This window comes from Hemiscyllium ocellatum, chromosome 6, assembly GCF_020745735.1.
Source record: "Hemiscyllium ocellatum isolate sHemOce1 chromosome 6, sHemOce1.pat.X.cur, whole genome shotgun sequence".
In the NCBI taxonomy this organism is placed as follows: domain Eukaryota; kingdom Metazoa; phylum Chordata; class Chondrichthyes; order Orectolobiformes; family Hemiscylliidae; genus Hemiscyllium; species Hemiscyllium ocellatum.
This window is the reverse complement of record NC_083406.1, coordinates 74,727,945-74,751,961: the sequence shown is the minus strand read 5'-3', so window position 1 is coordinate 74,751,961 and position 24,017 is coordinate 74,727,945. Positions and strand designations below refer to the sequence as shown.

General features: G+C 40.2%; 1 protein-coding gene across 1 annotated transcript in view; it reads left to right on the top strand.

The window, feature by feature from the left end:
* upf3a (UPF3A regulator of nonsense mediated mRNA decay) overlaps positions 1-24,017 on the top strand; it is a 65,109-nt gene that overhangs the window by 24,137 nt on the left and 16,955 nt on the right. The window contains exons 4-8 of the mRNA XM_060826964.1: positions 166-264; positions 2,521-2,631; positions 19,765-19,820; positions 19,914-20,084; positions 23,178-23,338. Coding sequence (XP_060682947.1) covers positions 166-264; positions 2,521-2,631; positions 19,765-19,820; positions 19,914-20,084; positions 23,178-23,338 — 598 coding nt within the window. The remainder of the gene's footprint in view (positions 1-165; positions 265-2,520; positions 2,632-19,764; positions 19,821-19,913; positions 20,085-23,177; positions 23,339-24,017) is intronic.

Below are 24,017 nucleotides of genomic sequence, written 5' to 3'. Positions count from 1 at the left end.
CAGGTTTGTCAGGCATGACATCCCCTTACTAAATCCACGTTGACTTGTTCTAATCAGACTCTGCTCTTCTAAGAATTTGGAAACCTCATACAGAATAATTCTGGTTTAGCTATGTCTTTTTATACAATCAATGAACTATTTTTCCTGTGATTGTAACACCTTCAGGTCAGGAATACCCAGCTGTGGTTGAATTTGCTCCATTTCAGAAAATTTCTAAAAGGAAGCTGAAAAAGAAAGATGCAAAATCTGGGAGCATTGACGAAGGTAATTATTCAAGACTTTCAGAAACTTAAAACCTTTGGCACAGCAGAGCACTGTCAAGACAGTATTTAGATGTTCACTTTCAATTACTGATACATAAAGAAACACTAATGTACTTCTGACCTATACAGCCAAGTTGCTGAATCTGACTGCTGTTCCAAATTACATCTTGATTGCTGCGTAATGTGACACTGATCGAGGTGGGAAAAATTCAAATCCTGGTAGAAGATCAAAGAAAAGTCACAATCCAACATAAATTGGGAGAAATTTGGCATAGTTCCTGCAAGAAATAAAAGTAATATTGTAAGATACATAACATAATACATGATATAATAAAATAAAATCTTTAAATCTGCGTCAGTGCAAAACCTTCAGAGTGAGACAGAGAGGTCCAAGTTCACAAAAATAAACATAGCCAATTTGAATGTCAAGAACTTACTTTCCACATTTTCCCACAAATGTTGATCAACATGTGAAATAGACTTTTAGATGGATGAAAAATCCTGGAATCATGTCCTAATAGAAAACTGTATCACCATCCACATCAGAACCTCTCTTGTAAATTACTGTATTTAATAAGATTTAAAATGATTAGATTTATTTCTAGGTTTAAGACTTATTTAATCTTTAAGTCATTTTCCAAAACATCCTGCATACACATTTTCAAATATTTGATATGTTTTTGGGTTTTATACTCGATTTTTTTTGAGTTAACCATCTCCAGCTATTCTGTTAGGGGCCCTCATGGTCTTGATGGTCCCAAATGTATCTACCCAATATTTAGGTAAGCATTAGCAACTCAAAGGACTAAAGCAGAAAGCCTTTACTTTCTAAATCAGATATTTAAATTAAAATTGATCTTCATTGACTGTTGTTTAGTATAAGTAAAAGAAACAGAAATTGTACTTCTCTGAGCAAACATATGAGAGTCTTTCAGTCATTAGCAAGGGGGCCTAAATTTGAGGAACATGAGAGCCTAGGAAACAAGGCAGAAAGCTAAAAAGTAGGTTTTTGAGGCCAATAGTATCTGGACTACTACCAGTGCCATGTGCTAGTGAAATAGGAGGATAGAGCAGATGAATGGGTGTCTGAGGAATTGTTGCAGGGGGCAAGAATTCACATTTTTGGACTATTGGGATCTCTTTGGGGTAGAAGTGACCTGTATAAGAGGGGCGGCTTACACTTGAATTGGAATGAGACCAATATCTTTGCTTAGTGCTACTTGACAGGTTTTAAACTGGTAAAGTTAGGGGAGGGCATGTAGGGGTGCGGGCAGGGGAGGAGGGGTGTTGGTGCTGGGTGGGTGGGTGGTGGGAGTGGGAACCAAAGCGATAGTGAGAAAAGAGATGAGGCTGTTGCTGGTATAGTAGATAAGGGGAGCAAGTCAAACAGTCAAGGCAGACAAGATCTTGGTAGAAAATGAGGTTAGACTGATAAATTAAATTACATTTACTTTGATGCAAGTGATCTGACAGGTAAGGCAGATCTAGGGCATGGTGAGGAACATGGGACTGGGATTTCATAGCTATTACAGAAAACATGTTCTGTGCATAAATGCTAATAGGAAGGATAAAAAGGGAGGCAAGTGAGGAGGGGAGAGCCGTTTTTGGTTAGGGATAACATTGGAGGAGGACAATTAAGGAGGATATTCTTGGGAGATCGTCCAGTGAAGTTATATTCGTGGAACTGAGATATAAAAGAATTGTATTATAAGCACCCCAATAGTCAGTGGTAAACTGACAGCAAAAGTACGAATAAAGCATTTCTTCAAATATACAAGCTTATGAAAAAGTAGCAGAAGTAAGTCATATGGCCCAGTGAGCTTGGTCTGCCGTCCAAAAAGATAGATAGTGATTTTGTACCTCAATTATGTGTTCTTGCTCTATTCACATATCCCTTTACTAGTATTGAAAACAAACGATCATGACAAATGCTTGGATTGGTATGTGAAATGTTAAAATTTAGCATTATCTGAAGGAATAACAATTATGTTTAAATGCATATTCAAAATGTTTGCAGGAGCTAGGTTGTAAGATTTAATTTGATCTAAACAGACCCTTTAAATAATAATTGGAGAAATGCCTAAATGTCCTAGTAAATCAACCCACCAACAACAGTCATACAAATTGAAAATAGTTTTGGGATTTTGATGCATCAGTAATTACAGAGAAAATCATTTCTGAAAGAGGAATTTTCATCCGTTAAAATCTGTTTTAGGTTGATAAATATTTGAACATAGTTTTTTTTATGCAACTGTAGATCCTGAGTACAAGAAGTTTTTAGAAAGTTACTGTGCAGATGAGGAGAAAATTGCAGCCAACCCAGAGACGCTTCTGGGAGAGATCGAGGCAAAGACCAGAGAACTGATTGGTTAGTCTTACGGTGATTTTCAAATTATACTTCCTGCATAATTTTTCTCACTTTGCTTATTACGCAATTATATTTCATACATTTTCACTATATAATTAGCTCAAAAGCAATAGTGATATTTTGAGTTGAAACAAATCTGGTTGAGATTTGTCTTAGATGCACACACATTTTTTTTTCTAAAACGGTTCTATATAAATTGTGATTAGATTTAAAATCTAATTTCTAATCCCAAAGAGTACAAATGCCTCTTGGTCTTTCAACTGTTAGGAAATCTCCATCTAAATCACCATATTTCAGCTGTTCCTTTGCTGATATAATTAACTTGATTGATTTTTTTTTAAACAGTTACATGCTTTTCCTTATGACATGTTTCGCTATTCATATAACATTTCAATATATGCTTGCCAGGAATCTAGCGCAAATGACTGACAGCCATAGTTTTGGCAGTTTCTGGAAAGTAGTTACACCCATAAATTCTGGGAAGTATGTACACCCATGAGGCTTTAAATTTTTTTGACGAAGCATTATTGACATTCAGTGATATTTCCTTTCAGCACATTTACTAATCTATTGGTAAGCATGATGAATGGTGATCTTATAATATTTAGCCAATTTTTAACATAAGGCGACAGTGCAGCATTGTTTATACAGTAGCAAAAATTATTCACCAACTGTATAATCATATTGAAACATTCTGTATCCCATTTGGCTGTGAATTACTGAGCTACCATACTGCTTAAAAGTCTTTTTTTTTTCGGTCTCTAGTCACAGAATCACATGGCATATTTCACCAATTGCCTGTGCTGACTCTTTGTAAGAGGTATCCAAATCGCTCTCCGCCACTGATTTTTCCCTATATTCCTACATTTTTTCACTTTTCAAATATATTTTCACTTGCCTTTTGAAAGTAATGATTGAATCTGCTTCCAACATTCTTCCAATCAGTGTGTGCCTATGATCATAACTTGTAGTGTGTAAAAACAAGTCTGTAATTGCCCTTCTCTAGTTCTTTTGCATATTCTTTAAAGCTGCATCTCTGGTTACTGACCTTCCTGCCAGTGGAAACTGTTTCACCTACTTACTCTCACAAAGCTATTCATTCCTTTGAATACTATTGTTAAATCTCCCCATAAATTTCCATTTTAAGGGAAACAATCCCAGCTCCTCTAGTTCCCAGTATAACCAAATCCCTGGGTAATATTCTAGTTTACCTCCTTTGCATCTTCTCCAAGGCTTTGACATGCTTCCTAGAAGTGTGATTCCAGAGTTGGATATTGGCCCAAATTGATTATTGGCTTAAATTGGATTATTAATAAGTGGTTTATAAAGAATATTAGAATAGAGAGAGACTATTTTGTTATCCAGTACTATCATGGCTGATTGAACATTTCAATAAATTTTAGCCACACCTTATATGCTATTGCTAATCAGAAATTGATCAATCTCTATCTTAACCAGACTCAAGGTCTGAGCTTCCACAGCCTGCTGTGGTAAAACATTCCAAAGGTTCTGAACCCTCTGAATAAAAAAAGAATGTTCTCATCAAAGACATGGGAGCTAGAGGAATTGGGAAAATAAACAGTGATGTCTTGCAAAGAGTCCACATTGTAAAGATGAGGTACTGGAGGTCTTAAAAGGCGAAGAGATAAGTAATTCCCCGGGACTTGATCAAGTGTATCCCAGGAAATTGTATGAAGCTAGGGAAGAAATTATGGGGCCCCTCATGAAGGTATTTGTGTCATCAACAGCCATAAGTGAGGTGCTGGAAGACTGGATGGTGGATAATATGATTATTTAAGAAAGGGATCTGCAAGGGAAAAGCAGGCAACTGCAGACCAATGAGTCTAATGTCAGTAGTGGGTAAGTTGTTGGAGGAGATTCTGAGAGACAGGATCAGAATCTCCTCCAACAACGTAACCACTACTGACATTAGACTCATGCATGCATTTGGAAAGGCAAGGACTGATAAGGGATAGCATGATTTTGTGTTTGGAAAATGAGTCTCACAAACTTGAGTTTTTTTGAAGAAGATAGATGTTTACAGAATGTAGATGTTGTCAACATAGATTTTAGTGAGGCCCTCAACAAGATTCCACATGGCATACTGGTTAGTAAGGTTAAATGACATGTGATCCAGGGAGAGCTAACCGATTGGATACTAAATTGGCCTGATGGTAGGAGACAGAGGGAAGTGGTAGAAGATTGTTGTTCAGACTAGAGGCCTGTGACTAGTAGTGTGCTGCAAAATCGGTATTGGATCCACTGTTGTTTGTCAATTATGTAAACGATTTGGATGAGAATATAGAAGGCATGATTAGTAAGTTTGCAGATGACACCAAAATTAGTGGTATAGTGAACAGTGAAGAATGTTATCTAACAATACAACAGAATCTTGATCAACTGGGCCAATGGGCCGAGAAATGGTAGATGGAGTTTGAGGTGTTGCATTTCAATAAGACAAACAAGGGGAGGACTTACGTAGGGCTATGGGGAGTGCTCTCAAACAGAAAGAACTAGGGATGCAGGTACATCCTTGAAAGTAGCGTTGCAGGTAGACAGAGTTGTGAAGAAGGCATTTGGCATGCTTGCCTTCATTGGTCAGAGCATTGAGTATAGGAGTTGGGACTTCCTGTTATGATGTACGTGACATTGGTAAGGCAACGTTTGGAGTACTGTGTACAATTATTGTTGCTCTGCTATAGGAAAGATATTATTAAACTGAAAAGGGTGTAAAGAGGATTTACAAGAATGTTACTGAGACTGGAAGGTTTCAGTTGTAAGGAGAGAATGGATAGACTGGCTTTTTTCCTAGGAAACTGAGGAGTGACTTTATAGAGGTTTTAAAATTATGAGGGCATAGATAAGGTGAATAGCCAAGGTCTTTTCCCCAGGGTAGGGGACGTCCAAAACTAGAGGGCAAAGGTTTAAATGAGAGACTTAGAAGGCATCTAAAGGGCAACTTTTTCACTTAGAGGGTAGTGCATTTATGGAGTGAGCTGCCCAAGGAAGTGGTAGAGGTGGGTACAGTTATAACCTTTTAAGACCCATTTGGACAGTTCCATGAATAGAAAAGGTTTAGATGGATATGCAGGCAAATGGGATGAGTTGGGCTGAAGGGCCTGTTTCCGTTCAGTATGACTCTCTCTTGGTCCGAAGTGGCATCTTCCTTATTTTTAAATTGTGACCTCTGGTTTTGGACGACTGAGCTAGAGTAAATGTTGTACCTGCATCTTCCCTGTTTATCCCTTTTAAAAAATCTTGTAAGTTTCAATAAGACACCCTCTCATCCTTTGAAACTTGAGGGAATATAGGCCAAGTTTGTGTAATCTCTCTTTATAAGACAGTCCTGAATCCTGGAACAGGTCAGGTAAACCTTTGTTGCATTCCCTATATGGCAATAATATCCCGATGTAAGTAGACCAAACCTGCACATAGTAATCCAGGTGTGGTCTAACTAATCTCCTGTATGATTTAAGCAAGACTTCACTACTACTGCTGTACTGCAAACCTTGTTAGCTTTTGTAATGGCTTGCTGCATCTACATTTTAGGCTTCAGAGCCTAATTGTATATCCTATATCCCATATCCTATTGTATGCCTGTACTTTACCGTGTCTTAACAGTTAAGAAATATTTTGCGCATCAGCTTCTCCTACGAAATTGGAGAATATTTAGTGGGCAGCATGGTGGCACAGTGGTTAGCACTGCTGCCTCACAGCGCCTGTAGACCCGGGTTCAATTCCCGACTCAGGCGACTGACTGTGTGGAGTTTGCACGTTCTCTCCGTGTCTGCGTGGGTTTCCTCCGGGTGCTCCGGTTTCCTCCCACAGTCACAAAGATGTGCGGGTCAGGTGAATTGGCCAAGCTAAATTGCCCGTAGTGTTAGGTAAGGGGTAAATGTAGGGGTATGGGTGGGTTGCGCTTCGGCGGGTCGGTGTGGACTTGTTGGGCCGAAGGGTCTGTTTCCACACTGCAAGTCTAATCTAAAAAAAAATTACTACTTTATATTCAATCTGCCATGTTTTTGCCGATTTCAATTAGCCTGTCAGTGTTTCCTTCTGAAGCAGTTTTACATCTTCCTCATACGCATGTTCCCACTTAGCTTTGTATCATCCACAAATGTGGAAATGCTTCATTTGGTCCCCACTTCCAAATAGTGAATGGCTAGGGCCCAAGTACTGATCCTAGCCCCTTGGACTTCTAGTTCTGGGAGATTTCTTGTATATTCCTCAGTGAAGACAGATACAAAATGTTCCTTTAGCTTCTCTGTCATTTCTCTATTCCCTATTATAAATTCTTCTGATCTGCTTGTAATGGATCCACATTTGTTTTAGCCAAACATTTACTCTTTATATGCTTTACAGTCTGCATGTATGTTTTTTATTAGCTTGCATTCATACTCTATTCTCCCTTTCTTTATCAGTTTATTGTTCCTCTCATTGTGTGGTATACAAGAGAGTTTGCAATTATATAATGGCTTTTACAGCCACATGTCTTATCAAAGGGCCCTTTACCCAAGGAAGTAATTGTAAAATCTGGTCACATTGTAATGTGGAAAGCATTGCAGCCATTTTGTCTACACAAGGTCTCATAAATTGCAATATGATGATGGCAAAAGTCTCCATTAATTGTGTTAGCTGATGGATAAATGTTGCCTAGCACATCAGAGAGAACTCCTCTGCTCCTCTTCTAGACACTGTCATGCATTATTTTCGTCACTGGAGGGCAAATGAGGCTTCAGTTTAACATCTCTTTCAACAAAATGTCACATCTGATGGTGCGGTGTTCCCTCAGCCCAAGATTATGTACTGAGTATCTGGAGTGGGTCTTGAAACCGGAACCTCTGACTCAGTGGATTTAGTATTACCACCGAGTCAAGACTGACATTTACATTACTTTCTTGATTTTCTATTTTATAGCACTACTTGTAGAGCCCCATTATCCCATACTTTCTTTTAAAAGCCATGCTAACTTTCCTCCCGTCTTTTGTGAGTGATCTTTCAGATTTCACTCCCATCTTGAACGATATGTTTAATCGTGCCAGTTATATATCTGTTGTCTTTCTTCCAGAATGGATGATTTCACACTTCTATGTAGTGATTGTAGCGAGGTCAGGGATGCCAGGTGAACATTGTAGAATTTGAGTTCCCTGATCAGGTCTGTTAATCTGGTCCAATCAAAGAGGCTTGGCTGATCGATAAGAACAGGAGTGTCAGAGATCCTGTTCCCTCTGGAGTTATTTCACTCTGCATTGATTTTTTTGTGATGTGTCTACCCTTTTCAGTAGGCGAAAGTGAGGACTGCAGCATAGTGCTGGAAAAGCACAGCAGGTCAGTCAGCATCCAAGGAGCAGGAGAAAGAATGTTTCGGGCAAACGCCTTTCATCAGGAATGAGGTTGTAAGCTTGGGGTGGTGATATAAATGGGAGGGAGATGGGGCTGGGGGAAAGTAGCTGAGAGTGCATAAGGTAGATGGAGGTTGGCAAGAACGTGATAGGTTAGAGAGGAGGGTGGAACAGATTGGTGGGAATAAAGATGGACAGGTCATGAGGGTGGTGCCGAGCTGGAAAGTTCCTGAGGAAACTGGTGAAACCCACATTGATGCTGTGGAGTTGGAGGGTCCCGAGGCAGAAGATGAGGCGTTCTTCCTCCAAGCGTAGGGTGGTTAGGGAGTGGCAATGGAGGAGGCCCATTGCATGTCCTTGGCAGAGTGGGAGGGGGAGTTGGAGTGTTCAGCCACAAGGCGGTGGGGTTGGTTGGTGCAAGTATACCGGAGATGTTCTCTGAAGCACTCTGCAAGTAGGCGTCCTGTCTCCCCAATGTAGAGGATGACCGCATCGGGCACAATGGATACAGTAAATGACATGGAAGTGCAGGTAAAACTCTGATAGATGTGGAAGGCTCCTTTGTGGCCTTGGATAGAAGTGAGGGGGGAGGTGTGGGCACAGGTTTTGCAATTCCTGCTGTGGCAGGGGAAGGTGCCAGGAGGGTAGGGTGGCTTGATGGGTTGGGGGGGGGTGGTGTAGATCTGGCAAGAGAGTAGCAGAGGGAGCGGTCTTTAAGAAAAGCGGAAAGGGGTTGGGCGGAAAATATATGTCTGGTGTGGTCAATTTGTAGATGGCGGAAATGGTGGTGAATGATGCTTTGTATATGGTGGTTGGTGGGGTGGAAGGTGAGGACCGGTGGTGTTCTGTCCTTGTTACAGTTGGAGGGGTGCTGTTCAAGAGCGGAGGTGCAGGAAGTGGATGAGATGCGCCGGAGGGCCTCATCAACCACATGGGAGGGGAAATTGAGGTCTTTAAAGAAGGAGGTATCTGGTATGTTCTGTGGTGGAACTGGTCCTCCTGGACGCGGAGGAATTGGGAATAAGGAGGCAGGATGGGAGGAGGTGTAGTCCAGGTAGCTGTGGGAGTTTGTAGATTTGTAGAAGATGTTCGTGTTGGGTCAGTCACCATTGATGAGATGAAGAGGCCCATGAAGGGGTGGGAAGTATCTGAGATGGTCCAGGTGAACCTAAGGTCGGGGTGGAATGTGTTGGTGAAGTTGATGAACCGTTCAGTAGTCCATTTGTGTTCTCCTGAAATCTATGATCCTCTTCACTGTTTTCAAGTTTTCTACTGTTTTGCAATTGTTGAAATTACGCTATTTCTTTCCTAGTCAAGGACATTAATATGTATGACAAAGAGCAGTGGTGCTATCAACCTGGGCTAAGAATGCATGTTTCTCTCTTGACTGATAAATAACTACTCACTGCTACGCTGCTTTCTGTCTCTTATTCAATTCGATTTCATATCCATGCTGTTACTTTAATCTCCGGTATCAATTTTACTATATGGTACTTATTTACCATTATCAACAGTCCCTTGATGTGTGAATGACACTTACTCACTTACAATTTCTGTCATGGATTTTCATAGAATCCGAAAACATAGAATGCTTACAGTGTGGAAGCAGGCCATTTGGCCCATCGAGTCCACATTGACCCTCCGAAGAGCATCACAGGTAGACCAATCGCCTGCATTTCCCATGGCTAATCCACTTAGCATGCACATCTCTGGACACTATGGGCAATCCACTTAACCTGTGCATCTTTAGACTGTGGGAGTAAACCAGAGCATCCAAAGAGCAGACACCAGGAGAATGTGCAGACTCCACACAGATAGTCTTTTGAGGGTGGAATTGCATCTGTGTCCCTGGCACTGTGAGGCAGCAGTGCTAACCAGTGTGAATGGTCATGTGACTGAGTAGCCAGATTTCTGACCTAATCTTTGTGCATACATCCCATGAGGTAATGCAATTTAGAGTGCAGGATTTGGTTACTTTTCCTGCATTATTTGCTGCTGCTCTGTCTCCATATTAATGTTAGGACTCCTGTCATGGAACTTGATGGACAAGTGATCTCTTCTGAATTGCCATTAAGTTCTGTTGTCATTAAGGTCAATGCAGTGCACTTCAATGAGAATTTTAAAACTTCCTTGAGGTGTTTACTTTGTTCTCCCTAGAACAATGGTCATTTGAGAGTTTAGAGAACAGGACCTATTTGGAGAGACACTTATCAGCCATCTAGACAGGTTCCAAAGTTGATTTTGCTGGAATTTGACAGGCCTCTGACTGAATCTGGAGGATGTAGTTGCTGGTGGAATTTCTCTAGTGTACTTATTTGGACAACATACAGTCTAAAAGTCTCAATGCAGTGCAGTAAAATGGTAATTGCAATTATTCTATACTCAAGGACTTCTGTTAACCTGGGGATTTGTGGAAGTCTTTTTGTCAAACTCTCATTGTGTTAGTTTAGAGAAGGCTGAATTAGCACATCTGATCCGTTGTTGATTCACTTCATCATTGGCCTTTGGAGAGAAATTTTGAGCACCGTCCGCACCTTGGCATATTGTCAAATGCTTCTTGAGAGTTCATTAGCCACTCTCAACAGTGCTTTCTCTTGATTTATCAAAATGTCAGTCAAATTCTTTTGGGTTTAATAAATCTATGATGACTGTTTTCATTAACCTATGATTTTCTAAGTGACAGTGAATATTTTCCTAGATTATAGAGTCAGTTTTTCCACTGTAGGCAAATTTTTCAACACGTGAAACATTTGCAACACTCCAGTTCTCTGGACCCCTTCCAAATCCAAGAAGGATTGAAGGATTCTGATTAGAGTCTCCAGTATTGCCACCCTTCTCACAACAACGAAGGACATTTCTTATCCAGTCCTGTCATTTTATCAACTTTGAAAGCTGACAATCTCTTCCTTTGCTGTTTTTATCCTATCCAATTTCTCCACTCCTATCTCTTTCCCTGTGACATTGACAGCATTTTGTTTTTGCAGAAACAAATGTAAAGTACTCATTTTGTATCTCACCATGCCTTTTATATTCAATGGCAGATTTCCTTCATGAACTATTTTTGACTCTACCTTTTATGTGACCTTCCTTTTACTCTTTGCGTTTATTAAAGTGGTCAGTAATCATTTTTATGGTAAATTTTAATCCTTTATATACAATCTCTTTGACCCTCTTCCTTTTTCAGTTCTGATCTGTATTTGTCTATTCAGCTTGCAATTATCCTACTTTTTCTGTTTCATTTTAATTTCAATGTCTTTAGACATCCAGGGAATCTAGCTTTGGATATCCTTCCTTAGCCTGTCCTGGGAATGTTTTTAATCTGTGCCCAAATGATGTCTTCCCTTCTTGAATACTTCTTAGTACTCATTTTATTGTTTTATCTTCTAATCAACTTGGTCTAGATCCTCTTGCAACTGACTGAAATTTGTCCTTTTCCACTTGAGGATTTTTGTCTTTATTTCTTGTTTATTTCCAAAACAACTGTAAACCTAATGTTATATCTTGTACCGTAAGCAAAACATCTATCTCCAATTATGACACTGGTATAGGAAATCCATAACGTTGCAACTAAAACTTGGCTACCTTTGGTCTGAAAGTGGCAGAGCTGAAAAATGTGTTACTGGAAAAGTGCAGCAGGTCAGGCAGCATCCAAGGAGCAGGAGAATCGACGTTTCAGGCATAAGCCCTTCTTCAGGAATGAGGAGGGTGTGCCAAACAGGCTAAGATAAAAGGTAGGGAGGAGGGACTTGGGGGAGGGGCGTTGGGAACGTGATAGGTGGAAGGAGGTTAAGGTGAGGGTGATAGGCCGGAGAGGGGTTGGGGGCGGCGAGGTCGGGAAGAAGATTGCAGGTCAAGAAAGTGGTGCTGAGTTCGAGGGTTGGGACTGAGAAAAGGTGGGGTGAGGGGAAATGAGGAAGGTGGAGAAATCTGCATTCGTCCCTTGTGGTTGGAGGGTTCCTAAGCGGAAGATGAGGTGATCTTCCTCCAGGCGTCGTGTTGCTATGGTCTGGAGATGGAGGAGGCCAAGGGTCTGCAGGTCCTTGGTGGATGGGAGGGGGAGTTAGTGTTCTGCCACAGGGCGGTTGGGTTGGTTGGTGTGGGTGTCCCAGAGGTGTTCTCTGAAACGTTCCGCAAATAGGCGGCCTGGCTCCCTAATATATAGGAGGCCACATCGGGTGCAGTAGATGCAGTAAATGATGTGTCTGGAGGTGCAGGTGAACTTGTGATGGATATGGAAGGATCCCTTGGGGCCTTGTGAGGGGGGAGGTGTGGGCACAAATTTTGCATTTCTTGCAGTTGCAGGGGAAGGTGCCGGGAGTGGAGGTTGGGTTGGTGGGGGGTGTGAACCTGACAAGGGAGTCGCGGAGGGAGTGGTCTTTCCGGAATGCTGATAGGGGAGGGGAGGGAAATATATCCTTGGTGGTGAGGTCTGTTTGGAGATGGCGGAAATGACGGAGGATGATACGATATTGGAGGTTGGTAGGATGGTAGGTGAGAACCAGTGGCGTTCTGTCCTGGTGGCGATTGGAGGGGCGGGGCTTAAGGGCGGAGGAGCGGGAAGTGGAAGAGATGCAATGGATAGCATTGTCAACCACGTCTGAGGGGAAGTTGTGGTCTTTGAAGAAGGAGGCCATCTGGGTTGTTCGGTATTGGAATTGGTCCTCCTGGGAGCAGATGCGGTGGACGCGAAGGACTTGGGAATATGGGATGGTGTTTTTACAAGGGGCAGGGTGGGTGGAGGTATGTAATCTAGGTAGCTGTGGGAGTCAGTTTGTTTATAATAAATGTCTGTGTTGATTTGGTCATCCAAGATAGAAATGGAGAGGTCTAGGAAGGGGAGGGTGGAGTCTGAGACGGTCTAGGTAAATTTGAGGTCAGAATGGAAGGTGTTGATAAAGTGGATGAACTGTTCAACCTCCTCGTGGGAGCACGAGGTAGCGCCGATACTGTCATCGATGTAGCGGAGGAAAAGGTGGGGGGTGGTGCCAGTGTAGCTCTGAAAGTGGCATCCATGTTATCAGATTACAGAAACGAACTTTCCAAAGATGGCACAGGCTTCACTGGAACATGCATTAGACTTGGGATGGCTGGAGGAACAGAGCCTTGTTTTCTGTTAAGCATTTTACAGCTTCTGGACTCAACAAAAGTTCAACAACTTCAGACCATAAACTGTCCTACATTTCCCCTGTTTTCTGGCCATCAGGGTCTCGTTTTCTTGTTCTTGCTTTCAGCAAAGTTGTCTTGTATTCTGCTGCCTACTATTAATAATAGCTCTGGATCTTTCTCTTTACAATTATTGCCACTCTGTGACACCTTGAAATCTCACACTTTCTAATTCTCTCCTGAACTTTCCTTCTGTTCTTCCCCACCTCTTTCTACAGTTGAAAGGTCAGATGATGTCTGGGTTTGCCAGGCTAATGTTTTGGGAACATGGATTCAGATCCCACCCATAGTGGTGGTGAAATTAAACTTCAATTAATAAACCTTGAAAAATCTTCTCAGTGATGCTGACCATGTTAACTATATTGGATTTTGGAAAAACCTTTATGGTTTACTAATGACCTTTAAGGAAGGAAATCTGTCATTCTTTCTTGTTCTGGCCTGCATGTGAATCCGGACTGTCCGTAACATAGTTGACTTTTCATGGTGCCCAAAAATGGCCTCGCAAGTCCTCAGTTCAAGGGTAATTAGAGATGGACGACAAATGTTCATCTTGTCAATCACACTCATGCTACAAATAAAAGGAAAGAAAATAAAACAGGTCACTTTTTCACCTCTTTTGTTGTGAAGAAAGATATTATTGGGCATTAAACTTTAACTCTGTATGGAATCTTTCCCACCCTGACATTATGTGAGTAATGATGAGAAAGGCACTTAAAAGTAGAACCTGATGCTTCCATTCCACAACTACAGACCAAACAATGGAAGCAATGCTTCATAGCTACCAGATTCATATGCTAAAATGTAGGTATGCAAGGATGTGATCAGTGATGTGGAAGGGAGTCTCTTCTTGGGGGTGGGAGAGTTTTTTGGTTTTACGGTTGAATTCTAGTTCCAATGTACCATGAAAACTTTGGTTGTGCAAGCATACAATTGAATAAGGCCACATCCTTTGGACATCCTTATGGTGACATGACTGTGAGCTCCTGGAGAAGCTGCCATACCACATTGTATGAGGGTATAACATGAGGTTTCAGTGCTTCAGATGTGAGGGCTCAGGAATTCCTTCAATAAAATAGTGTTATCTTTCTGACATTCCCTACAGATTATCTGCTCACAGATCCCACATTGGAGTCTTTGTCGCCTTGGTGCAATTCCAAAGGCAATGTATGAGGAGGCAGTGATTACAATTTTGTCAGCAAGACCAGCAACCTCTAGAAGCTGCGTGTAAAGGTAGATAAAGATCGACCAAGAAATCAGAGAATGAGACCTCAGCATTACAAGCATTGCTGTCATGTTCAACTGTCTGAAAGACATCATCAACAAACTACTATCTATTGGAAGAGGACTTGTGCTTAGAAGGACTGGGTGCCATCCCATTCCAGTGGTCATCAAGGTTGAAGAGGCCCTCAATTTTTAGGTCAGCTGCATATTTTAAGGAGCAACTTTGCACCTTTTGAGGCATCGCCAAATCCTCCATTCAAATATGTGTCATTTTTCTCCACAATGCAGCTTTTCACATCATTTCCCTGTGACAATGAGAATCAAGCAGCTGGGACAGTGGGATTCTCCTCCATCACTGGCTTCCCTTTGGTGCAGGGTGCTATCAACTGCACTCATGTTGCTTTGAGAGTGGCCTACCATCAAGAGTTTGTCAATAGAAAAGCTTTCCAATCAACAGGTATCCAAATTGTATGTGACCATTGAGGCCAAACTCTGGAGACCTGTAGCATATTATCGTGAGGCTGCCATGGCTCTTACTAGAGAACTCGTACGCTCCTGTCTCCTTTCAATGTCCTTGAGCCATGCAGTGAAGGCTGCTAGGAGCCTAGGGGTACCCTTTCAACGTGGCTGATAATGTCTTTACAAAATCCTCAGGCTAATACAGGATAAAGTTATAACATTTCTGACATTTCCACCAGTGGCAGAGTGGAGACCATAAGCTTCTGTAACATGAGGTTTCATTGTGTGAACTATTCTGACAGAGTTTTGCAGTATTGCCCAATAAACATATCCTGTCTCATTGTGGCATTCTGTGCCCTCTGCACCTGAAGCTGATGAAGTGGGGGAAGGGGGCATTGGGAAAATGCAGAATGGCAGTAATCTTCTGAGGATAAAGACAAGGCCGAGGATCAGGATGTTGACCAGGAGGGCCATTCAAAGAGCATGGCACAGCAATACATTATACAGCCTAAGAACCCAGAGTTACCCTAATTGAAACCCATTACCAGAAAGATTGAGTGGGTTTGGACTTCCCTTAATTGTTTAAGATTCTTTTAGTAATCTGGCAAAGAGCGCCCCCCCCCCCCCCCCCCCCCCCCCCGGTTAGTACAAAGGATAGATGGGCCTTGGTATTTTTGCAGTTTTCGACCTTTTGATGTCTCCTTACCCTTGTGATTTTACTTCAAAGGATCCCACTTACAAGTATGTGCATTTTACCTGACTGACTGTTGGGGTAAATGCCAGCTATTATTAAGAATTATTAACATTGTACAACACTAAGGTTGGGTAACACATGAGGTTTTCTTAAGGTATTAGGCTATCGCATCCAAGTAAGAAAACTGAGAACTGCAGATTCTGCAGATCTGAATCAAAAACAAAGTGCTGGAGAAACTCTGTTGGTTTTGTAGCATTCATGAAGCGAGAAACAGCGTTAATGTTGCATGTGCAAAGGAGGTTGCAGTCTCTCATTTTTTTCTTGCCTTGCCACTAATTCTGAGCACCCGTAGCTAGAAGAATGAGATGCATGTCTATGTGCGTGTGTCTGGCAGATGCCAAGTATGCTGGACTTGGCTTTCTAATGCAATTGCCAACCTGTCCATGAAGGCAGTTAGACTCACAGATGGCAGTACTGATAATGTTTCTGGTTTCCTCTATCTTTTGTTCCAGGTTACAAGTGCCTCTGACAATTGTCTCATGTTCCTGTGCTTATTTCTGGAATTTGACCAAGTTATTAATGGCTAAGACTATAGAGTTATCTTCAGTGTGGAGTTGAGTAGGTGTCTGGTCTCTAAAAGTCCTCTGATTGCCAGAGACCTGGGGCATTTCTTTCTTGGCCAGCAGCAGAAATACGTCAATGATGTGCTCAACAGCATGTGTTCTCTAACTTTGAAAGTGTACACAGTGAGATGTAAGCTTGCGGTGATGGTCAGGTGAATATCTTGCAAGCGCATCACCTTTAGGTACTTCAACTGATTTCCTCCTCAAGAGATGGAGCTGTGGGTTTCCAGTGCTAGTTTCTTTATGGAAGTTCACTGGGACCCATTGGTGCATGTATAAGAGGAGAGGGGAAATAGGTTGTGGAGGATCCATAAAATCTTGTGCAGAGTGAATGCTAATGGTAATGGGAGAGAAATACAGTGCAATGAAGCTTCCTTTGTTGGTTGTCCATCACAATATCTTCATGTTGTATGAGCAGTTGTGCTCTTCTCCACTCAGATCTACAACTTCTTCATAGGGAGTAAGGAGCCCAATCTCGTATTTCCCTCTCTTTCCTCCGCCCCCACCCCCTGCCCCTCCACCACCCCCCGCCCCTCCACCACCGCTACCAGTCTTGGACTTCAGTTTTAGACCAATTTTTCCTGCAGTCAGTGAAAAACTGAGTATGCTGGAACTGGATGGAAGAGCAAAAGTGTTGGCCAAAGCGTCAGGATTGCCAGGGATTAGGAACCCTGCAGGTCTGTGTCCTTTGCAGTGCGTGGGTCTGTGTGTGATATTGTTTCCCTCTGAAGGACCTCAAATCATTGGATCTGGTAGCCCTCCCTGAAAGGATGTGGCACTTAACTTTTTAAGTTGTCCATTTCAGGTGTGGTTGCAGCCATAGTGTGGTGTACTTCCAATTTTCAATATGGTGGAATAGTGGCGTCCAGCCTCAGTCTCATGTGGATGAAGCTTTGTACATCCAGATCAATTCCTCGTAAGTCTACCATAATAGCCCACAGGCCTTGAACCTCTCCAGGTCCCAATTCAACCTTTCTACATGAACCTGCATGAGCCTGTCTTTATCCCAGCGCTTGGTTTATGAGGTGACCATGCCTGATAGAGTTATACACTGTTTCCATCCCTCCTCTTGAAGCTACTGACCCCAGGCAAACCCATTCCACAATACCCTATTTCCATCCCACCTTATTGTCTCCCTTCATTATTGTCATTCCCCCTTCTCTTCACCAAGAAGCCTCCTCCCAAACTTGATGAATAGGTTCTGAAGTCTCCTTCCCATGACAGCTACCCATTTTGTTCTTCCCCACCTCCACTTCCATTAATTTCCCTAGTCTGACTGACCATGGTCTACTCCCTTCAGCCACCTCACTGGGCAGCTGGGACAAGAAATTCCAAAAAACCCTGAGAGAGGCATGTACATCCACCCACCCACATTAGCCCCACCCACACAAGGGCTGGCTGTTATAGAGCCAGAGGATTGACCATGACCCATTCCATGGACAGGACAGATGCAGATCCCCACACTGGGAATACCCTGATTGGGCCTCTGACTGTGGCCAGTCCCCTAAACTGGAATCAAAGGCTGCTCTTGACTTATTGTGTCAGAACCAACGGACTGGCAGGTGCCTCTATGAACTTTAGTGGGGACCACTCTCCTAAGACGTTGAGACATGGCTGCTTATTTGTTACGTATACGGTAGGTTTGCTGCATAAGCTGTTGGCATGTTGCAGGTGTGAAATTGATATAGCACACTGTCAATCAGCAGGATAAATACCATCTTGACTGAGGCTGCTAACCAGAAGAGAAACTGCCTAGTCGTTTGACTGCTAATTGGCTGTTTGCAACCAACAGTGAGCTGAAGATACCAGTATCCAGTCTGACTTGTATTTTGAGAACTTATGATGTCTAGTTTAAAAGGTTCGTTTGGTAGAATAGGAATAGAATAGAATATTAATGAGGTGTGCTGTGCCTTCAATAAGGTGTTTGACAATTTATAATCTCCCTTTATTGGCAACTCGCAATTGCTTAGAGAGAAACTTGCTTCTGTGTCAAGTAGATACATAAAAAATGCAGCAAGGTATTCCTGGGCCTCATCAGATCTTTTACACAATTCAACCACAAATCTTGCCCCTAGTTCTGGACAACCCTTGCCAGGGCAGGCATGCTCACAGCATTTATCCTTCCAAGCCTTGTAAGAATGCTTATATTTGAATAAGATCACCATTCATTCTTATTAACTCGAGAGAATATAGACACCCTAAATTTAAATTTCCTTGTGGGAAATCCCTCTTTATGAAGAATTAGTTTGGTGAAACTCTTGCACTGTCTCTCTGGTAAGTATGTATTTCCTCTGGTAAATCCACACAATATTCCAAGAGTGGTCCCGTGAAGGCTGTTTGTAATTGCAGTAAGATATCTTTATTCCTATCCTCTAAACTTCCTGTAAAAAAAAAGTCCAATAGACCATCTACCTTAATTGCTGACTGTACCTGTATATTAACTTTCAGTGATTAATGAACAAGGACAACCACGTCCCTTTGAAGTTCAACACTGCCCAGATTCTCAGCATTGAAGAAATACTCAGTAATTCCATTTCTGTTTTTCTGACCAAAGGACTGTAGAGACTACAGTTCATTGCCTATAAGGTTATGTGAAATGCTCTATAAATGCACATTCTTTCTTTAATATTGTTTATATCTGCCTCTTGCATATTGAACTAATGGATCATATGCAGAAATGTCCCAAAGTCTGATCTGATTAAGATGCAATCATCATTCTTAAACCAGACAACCAACTCTATGTACATTTAAAAGAATATCTCTCTTTAGTGAATAGCTTGGCAGTTTGAATATTCCCCGCTATTGGGCAGTATCAGCCTGCTAATTGAATACATTAATTTGTCTGCTCTAAACTGACTGGTATAAATGTGCACACAGTTTTGTTCATCCTACCTCACTCGTCCTATAACCGTTGCATCATACACAATGCATGTATAAATCTATAATTCTTAGTTTTGAATAATGAAGGAAGGGCAGAGGATGATAGTTAAAGTGCTAGTTAAGGAGCTAGACTTGGCATAGGCAGAATAGGCTGGATGGCATCTTTTTGTTTTGTGAATTCTGTGATTCCTTGCAGTACTGGGCTCAGTAACTAGTCCATATCTTGGTTTATATGTACAGCCTGAAATTTTGTTTTTTGCATTGCTAGTGGGTACAGACCAATTCCTAACACTGGAGAATGTCTATAGCCAGGAACTTAAAGGTGTAAGCAGAACTTGGAAGCAGCTGCGTGTCTACAAGAACACAGGTGCGCAGTTGCTTTAAAGTCACGATTGTGACTACTGAACCACTGCATAATCGCACTTCCTTCAGTATTGTCAGTTTGAGATCTGTTCCACAATGTTAATTGGGTTAATTCAAAAAAACAACAGTCTTAATAATTAACAGAATGGCCTCCTCAGTGATGTACTTAGTTTTTAAAAAATGATTAGCAATTAACAAAACCTATTGATGTTGAAGTTAATCCGAATCTATTTTTGAATTAAATATTAATGAGATTCTTTTAAGAGATGTAATAGCAATACAGTTTGCATGAAATGATTTTAAGCTGTGCCAACATATTTCATTTTAAAGGAGTGATCTAGAATTGATTGGTTTGGAAAACTAAATTTGATTCCTGCCTTATTCCCAGCCAGGAGAACCACACCACTTCTGGAGTATATTAAAAACAAGAAGCTTGAAAAACAGGTGGAACTTTATTTTTAAACCTATGTTCACTATAAACTTTAGCATTTGGTCCTAAACTTGGTATTTTGCTCAATTAAACTTGTTATATTCCAGCGAATCAGAGAGGAGAAAAGAGAAGAGAGGAGGAGGAGGGAGCTGGAGAAAAAACGTTTAAGAGAGGAAGAAAAAAGAAAACGTAGAGAGGAAGAAAGGCGTAAAAGGAAAGAAGCAGAAAAACAGAAAAAAATAGCAGAGAAGGAAAGAAAAGAAGAAATAAAAATTAAGGTTCACATCTTTGTAGATTATTAGCACCTTTTAAAAATATTATTCTTTCTGTTTTTGGTATCTTGATGAAACATACAATTTACATTTACTATTGCATAATGTCCCCAATAGCATAGGACAAATATTTCTTAAAATGAGTATGCTCCTCACCAGCGGAGAAAGTGGGGACTGCACCACACTCTTCGACTCTGCTCCTCACCAGTACCCCCTCACTTTTATATTGCAAAGTATACAAATCATGAGATATTGCATCTCCTTACCAACTGATTCTTCATGCGTGTGGCTATTCAAGTTAAAAGCTTTGATAAGATTGGTAGCAGATTATTTGATTACCAAGAATGTTACAATTGACCCTATCCCTAAATGATATGTACATATGGGTATTTCATGCCAGAACTTTTAATTATTGACTAACCTTTATTTCCTGAGTTTAGAACCATTGAGAATAGTTGTTGCAACCGTAATGCCACCAAGGTGGTAATTAATTACAATTGCACAGGCAGAGCTTAAAGCTTGGCCTTATCAGGGATATTTTGCCAGATAACACACTAAGCATTTCACAATTTTTTTTAAAACTTACGATATTCAATTTTACCCTTTTGTTCTCATTTCACTGTTTCACAAACTAATGTAAGAAAAGCAACAGCCATATTTAAGATGCAGCAGTCGTGTTTTAAAAAGTCCTGCAATGCTTAAGATTATTTTAGGAATTGTTCCTTTGATGACTTTTAAAAGAAAATTAGATAACTATATTTCATGCAAACCTTGCATCTTGTCAAAATTGGAAACATATTTGTATACTTTATTTCATTGTATTTGGGGTACAGGGCAAGGTTGTCACCTAAGAGCTCATGTAACTGTTACATCAGGGTTACAAAGTCAAAATTGTGTTATGAATGTTTAAAGAAGAAATCCCAATGCCAAGCAGTTAGTCAACACAACTACACTACAGGATTTTACATTTTTAAACAAAACAAAATTTAGTAAAACATACAAATTAGGAGCAGGAATAGGCAATTCAACCTCGAGCCTGTTCTGCCATTTGATATGATCATAGCTGATCTTGACATCAGCTCCACTTTCCTGTCTGCTCTTCATAACCCTTCAACCCATTACTCATTTAAAAATCAGGCTATTTCCTTCTTAAATGTATACAATGTCCTGGCATCCATCACTCTCTGGGATAGTTTATTCCACAGATTTACAAGCCTTTGAGAAGTAATTTCTCCTCATCTCCGTTCTAAATCTGCTACTTATTCTAAAACTATGATCTCTGTTCTAGATTGCCTTACACGAGGAAACATCCTTTCTATGTCTACTTTGTCAATCTAATAACATATGATAAACATTTTACATCAAAAAATTGATATTCGTAGCAAAAAGAAACTCTCACTGAATATTACAAATATTATGGGATAGCTGCTGAAAACAAAAGTTACCGGTTTGTGCAAAAGTATATTAGAATTCTTTAAGTTCACTGTCCTGATCAGTTGCACCACAGAATAATTCATTCCAGTCATCCAGGCTGCATATGTGGACAGGAAGAGACCCAGGAAAAACTAAAGTCAACTTATACCTGAGATCTACCTATACACAAGTATATATGCTAGCCCTTTCTTAATTTTTAATCCTTTGTCAGATGGCAAAGTAGAAATAACTAATCCGTTTGGTGAAAATTTGAGTGACATGTTTGAAAAGTTCAAATTACAGTTATTAACTTGTTTTCTATGTCCCTTTATGCTGCAAGAATAATTTTAATGTTAATTATTACAGTTTGCATGAATTTTCATTGTATTCTCCATTTAAGTGCTGGCATTTGGATGAGAAAGAAGTCTTAATCACTGTAATGATCAAATTTCGTTGTATCTAACATTTATCTGAATTTTTTATTGTTTAAATTCTAAATTTCCCAGTGCTATGCAGGTTTTTATAAGGTTTCTACTGAAAGAGAAGCTGACATTATTCACTGAAGGAAAGCAACATAATTATTTTTCTGTACCTGATGTCAGCTAACTCTTTCATTTCAGATGTATTTAAATAAAGGGATCTCAATGCAATTTCCCACTGATTGTGGTGTTGATCAGCGTAACAGTGGTAATGTGCATAAGGAAATTAGGGGAAAGAGGGGCTAGAGATGCTTTGCTTTGTCTTTTTGAAGTTTTTCATCCTGTAGAAATTCGTTCTTAAATGACAACAGAAAAAGAAGCTAGCTAGCTTGGTGAGTATCTGGTAAGTTTAAAGCCTACTCTATTCCTAAAGTTCAAAATAGCATAGGACTAGCGGTATTTTTGATAAAAGTATAAAAAGGAAATGAGTAATTGAGTTAAATAGTTAATTAAAGCACATTCTGCTTCTGTTTCTGGTCAGTGACAGTGTGTCTGTAGCTGAGGAAAGTAAGGACACCCACAGTATAGGAATGCAGCTTCCGTTTTTGCAATTGTCCAAGAGGTTTGAGATTCTTTTGGTACTTTGGATGAGTGTGGTTGAGCTAACTGACTATGGCATCGTAGTATAGGAAGCATTTCAACTTGGGGGGTGATGAGCAAAAAGCTATGTTGTGGTAGTTGGAAATGGTATAGTCAGAGAGATTGATGCTCTTCAGTGCAACAAAGATTGTAAGTCAAAAAGCTGTGTTGCTAATCCAGATCCAGTCTTCAAGAAGGTTGTGAAGTGCTCAGTAGTTAACATTGACCTGCTTTTATTTATACTAATTGACCTGAAATAAGAATAAAAATTCATTATTCTTCAAGCCCTGTTTTCCCAGACGTCATTTGGATTTCTACTTTATTTTTGTCTTCAAACTTTGAAATATAATGTTATTCTGAAGCACTGTGGAAGCGTTAAACAGTCTGGTAGCTTAGAGCAATTCCCAGACAAGTTTTGATGTTTGCTTACTGGGTATGTCACCATGAAAGGTTTACCTAGAGATCATGGCAATGTAGACGGTTCCTTGGAGGTTTGGAGAGTTCATACACATGAACACAATCTAAGGTAAATAAGCCAAAATAATTCTTAAATATAAAGGTTTAAAATAACCCCTAAGTGTAAGTTTTATAATCTACCTTTGTTATTGCATTACATCGTAATCTTTAGTTATTAAAAAAGGCTGATAAAGAGGAGGAACAAGACTCGGACAAAAGGAAGGAGAAAACTGAGGATGGTGACAATGGAAAAGGAAAATGGGAAAAATTGTGTTGCCCAGGAAACCTGCAAGGAAAACGGCCAGAGATTTCACAGAAAGATGTCAAAGATAAGTGAGTTTTAACAAATACAATCGTATAATATAAACAGCAAAGTCTTTCATTGTTGGCTAAACTGATATTTCAATCATGAAAGTGAACACCACGATTTTGATGATTTTGAAAAAAATTGACAACTATGTCAAATATATTTTTAAGTTTAACAGAAAAATACTTCGAAAATTGCTTGAATTATTTTTATGATTCATTCATAATTGTGCTATTGTTGTGACTAATTTGCCAATACAAACTTTTTATATACAACACAGCCAAATTTTGTGGTTTTAACATTAATTTTATTACTAAAACAAGCTGGAAAGTGGAGTTTGTTTTTTAAAATTTTTGAAATTCTAAAATTTCTTTAATAGCAAAAACTACAATTTTTTCAGTCAGTGTTTCTTTTAATTATTGTATTTTCTCTGTATTTCTCAAAACCATAGTTATTTCTCATTGTTTGATTTACAGAGAAGTGATACAAATGTTATGTGCGTTCATTTACATTTATTGAAAACATTTTATTCAGAGCCCTGATTTGTTTAACTGCGGTCCTGGTCTTATTTTCACTCAAAAGAAGTGGAAGACTTAATAAATGATTTACCCTCTAAAAGGTGACCAACATGATGTAATTGTTTTAAGTTACAGTTATCAAATAATTGGAAATTTTCTGTATATATGCAATTAATCTGAAAGTCTG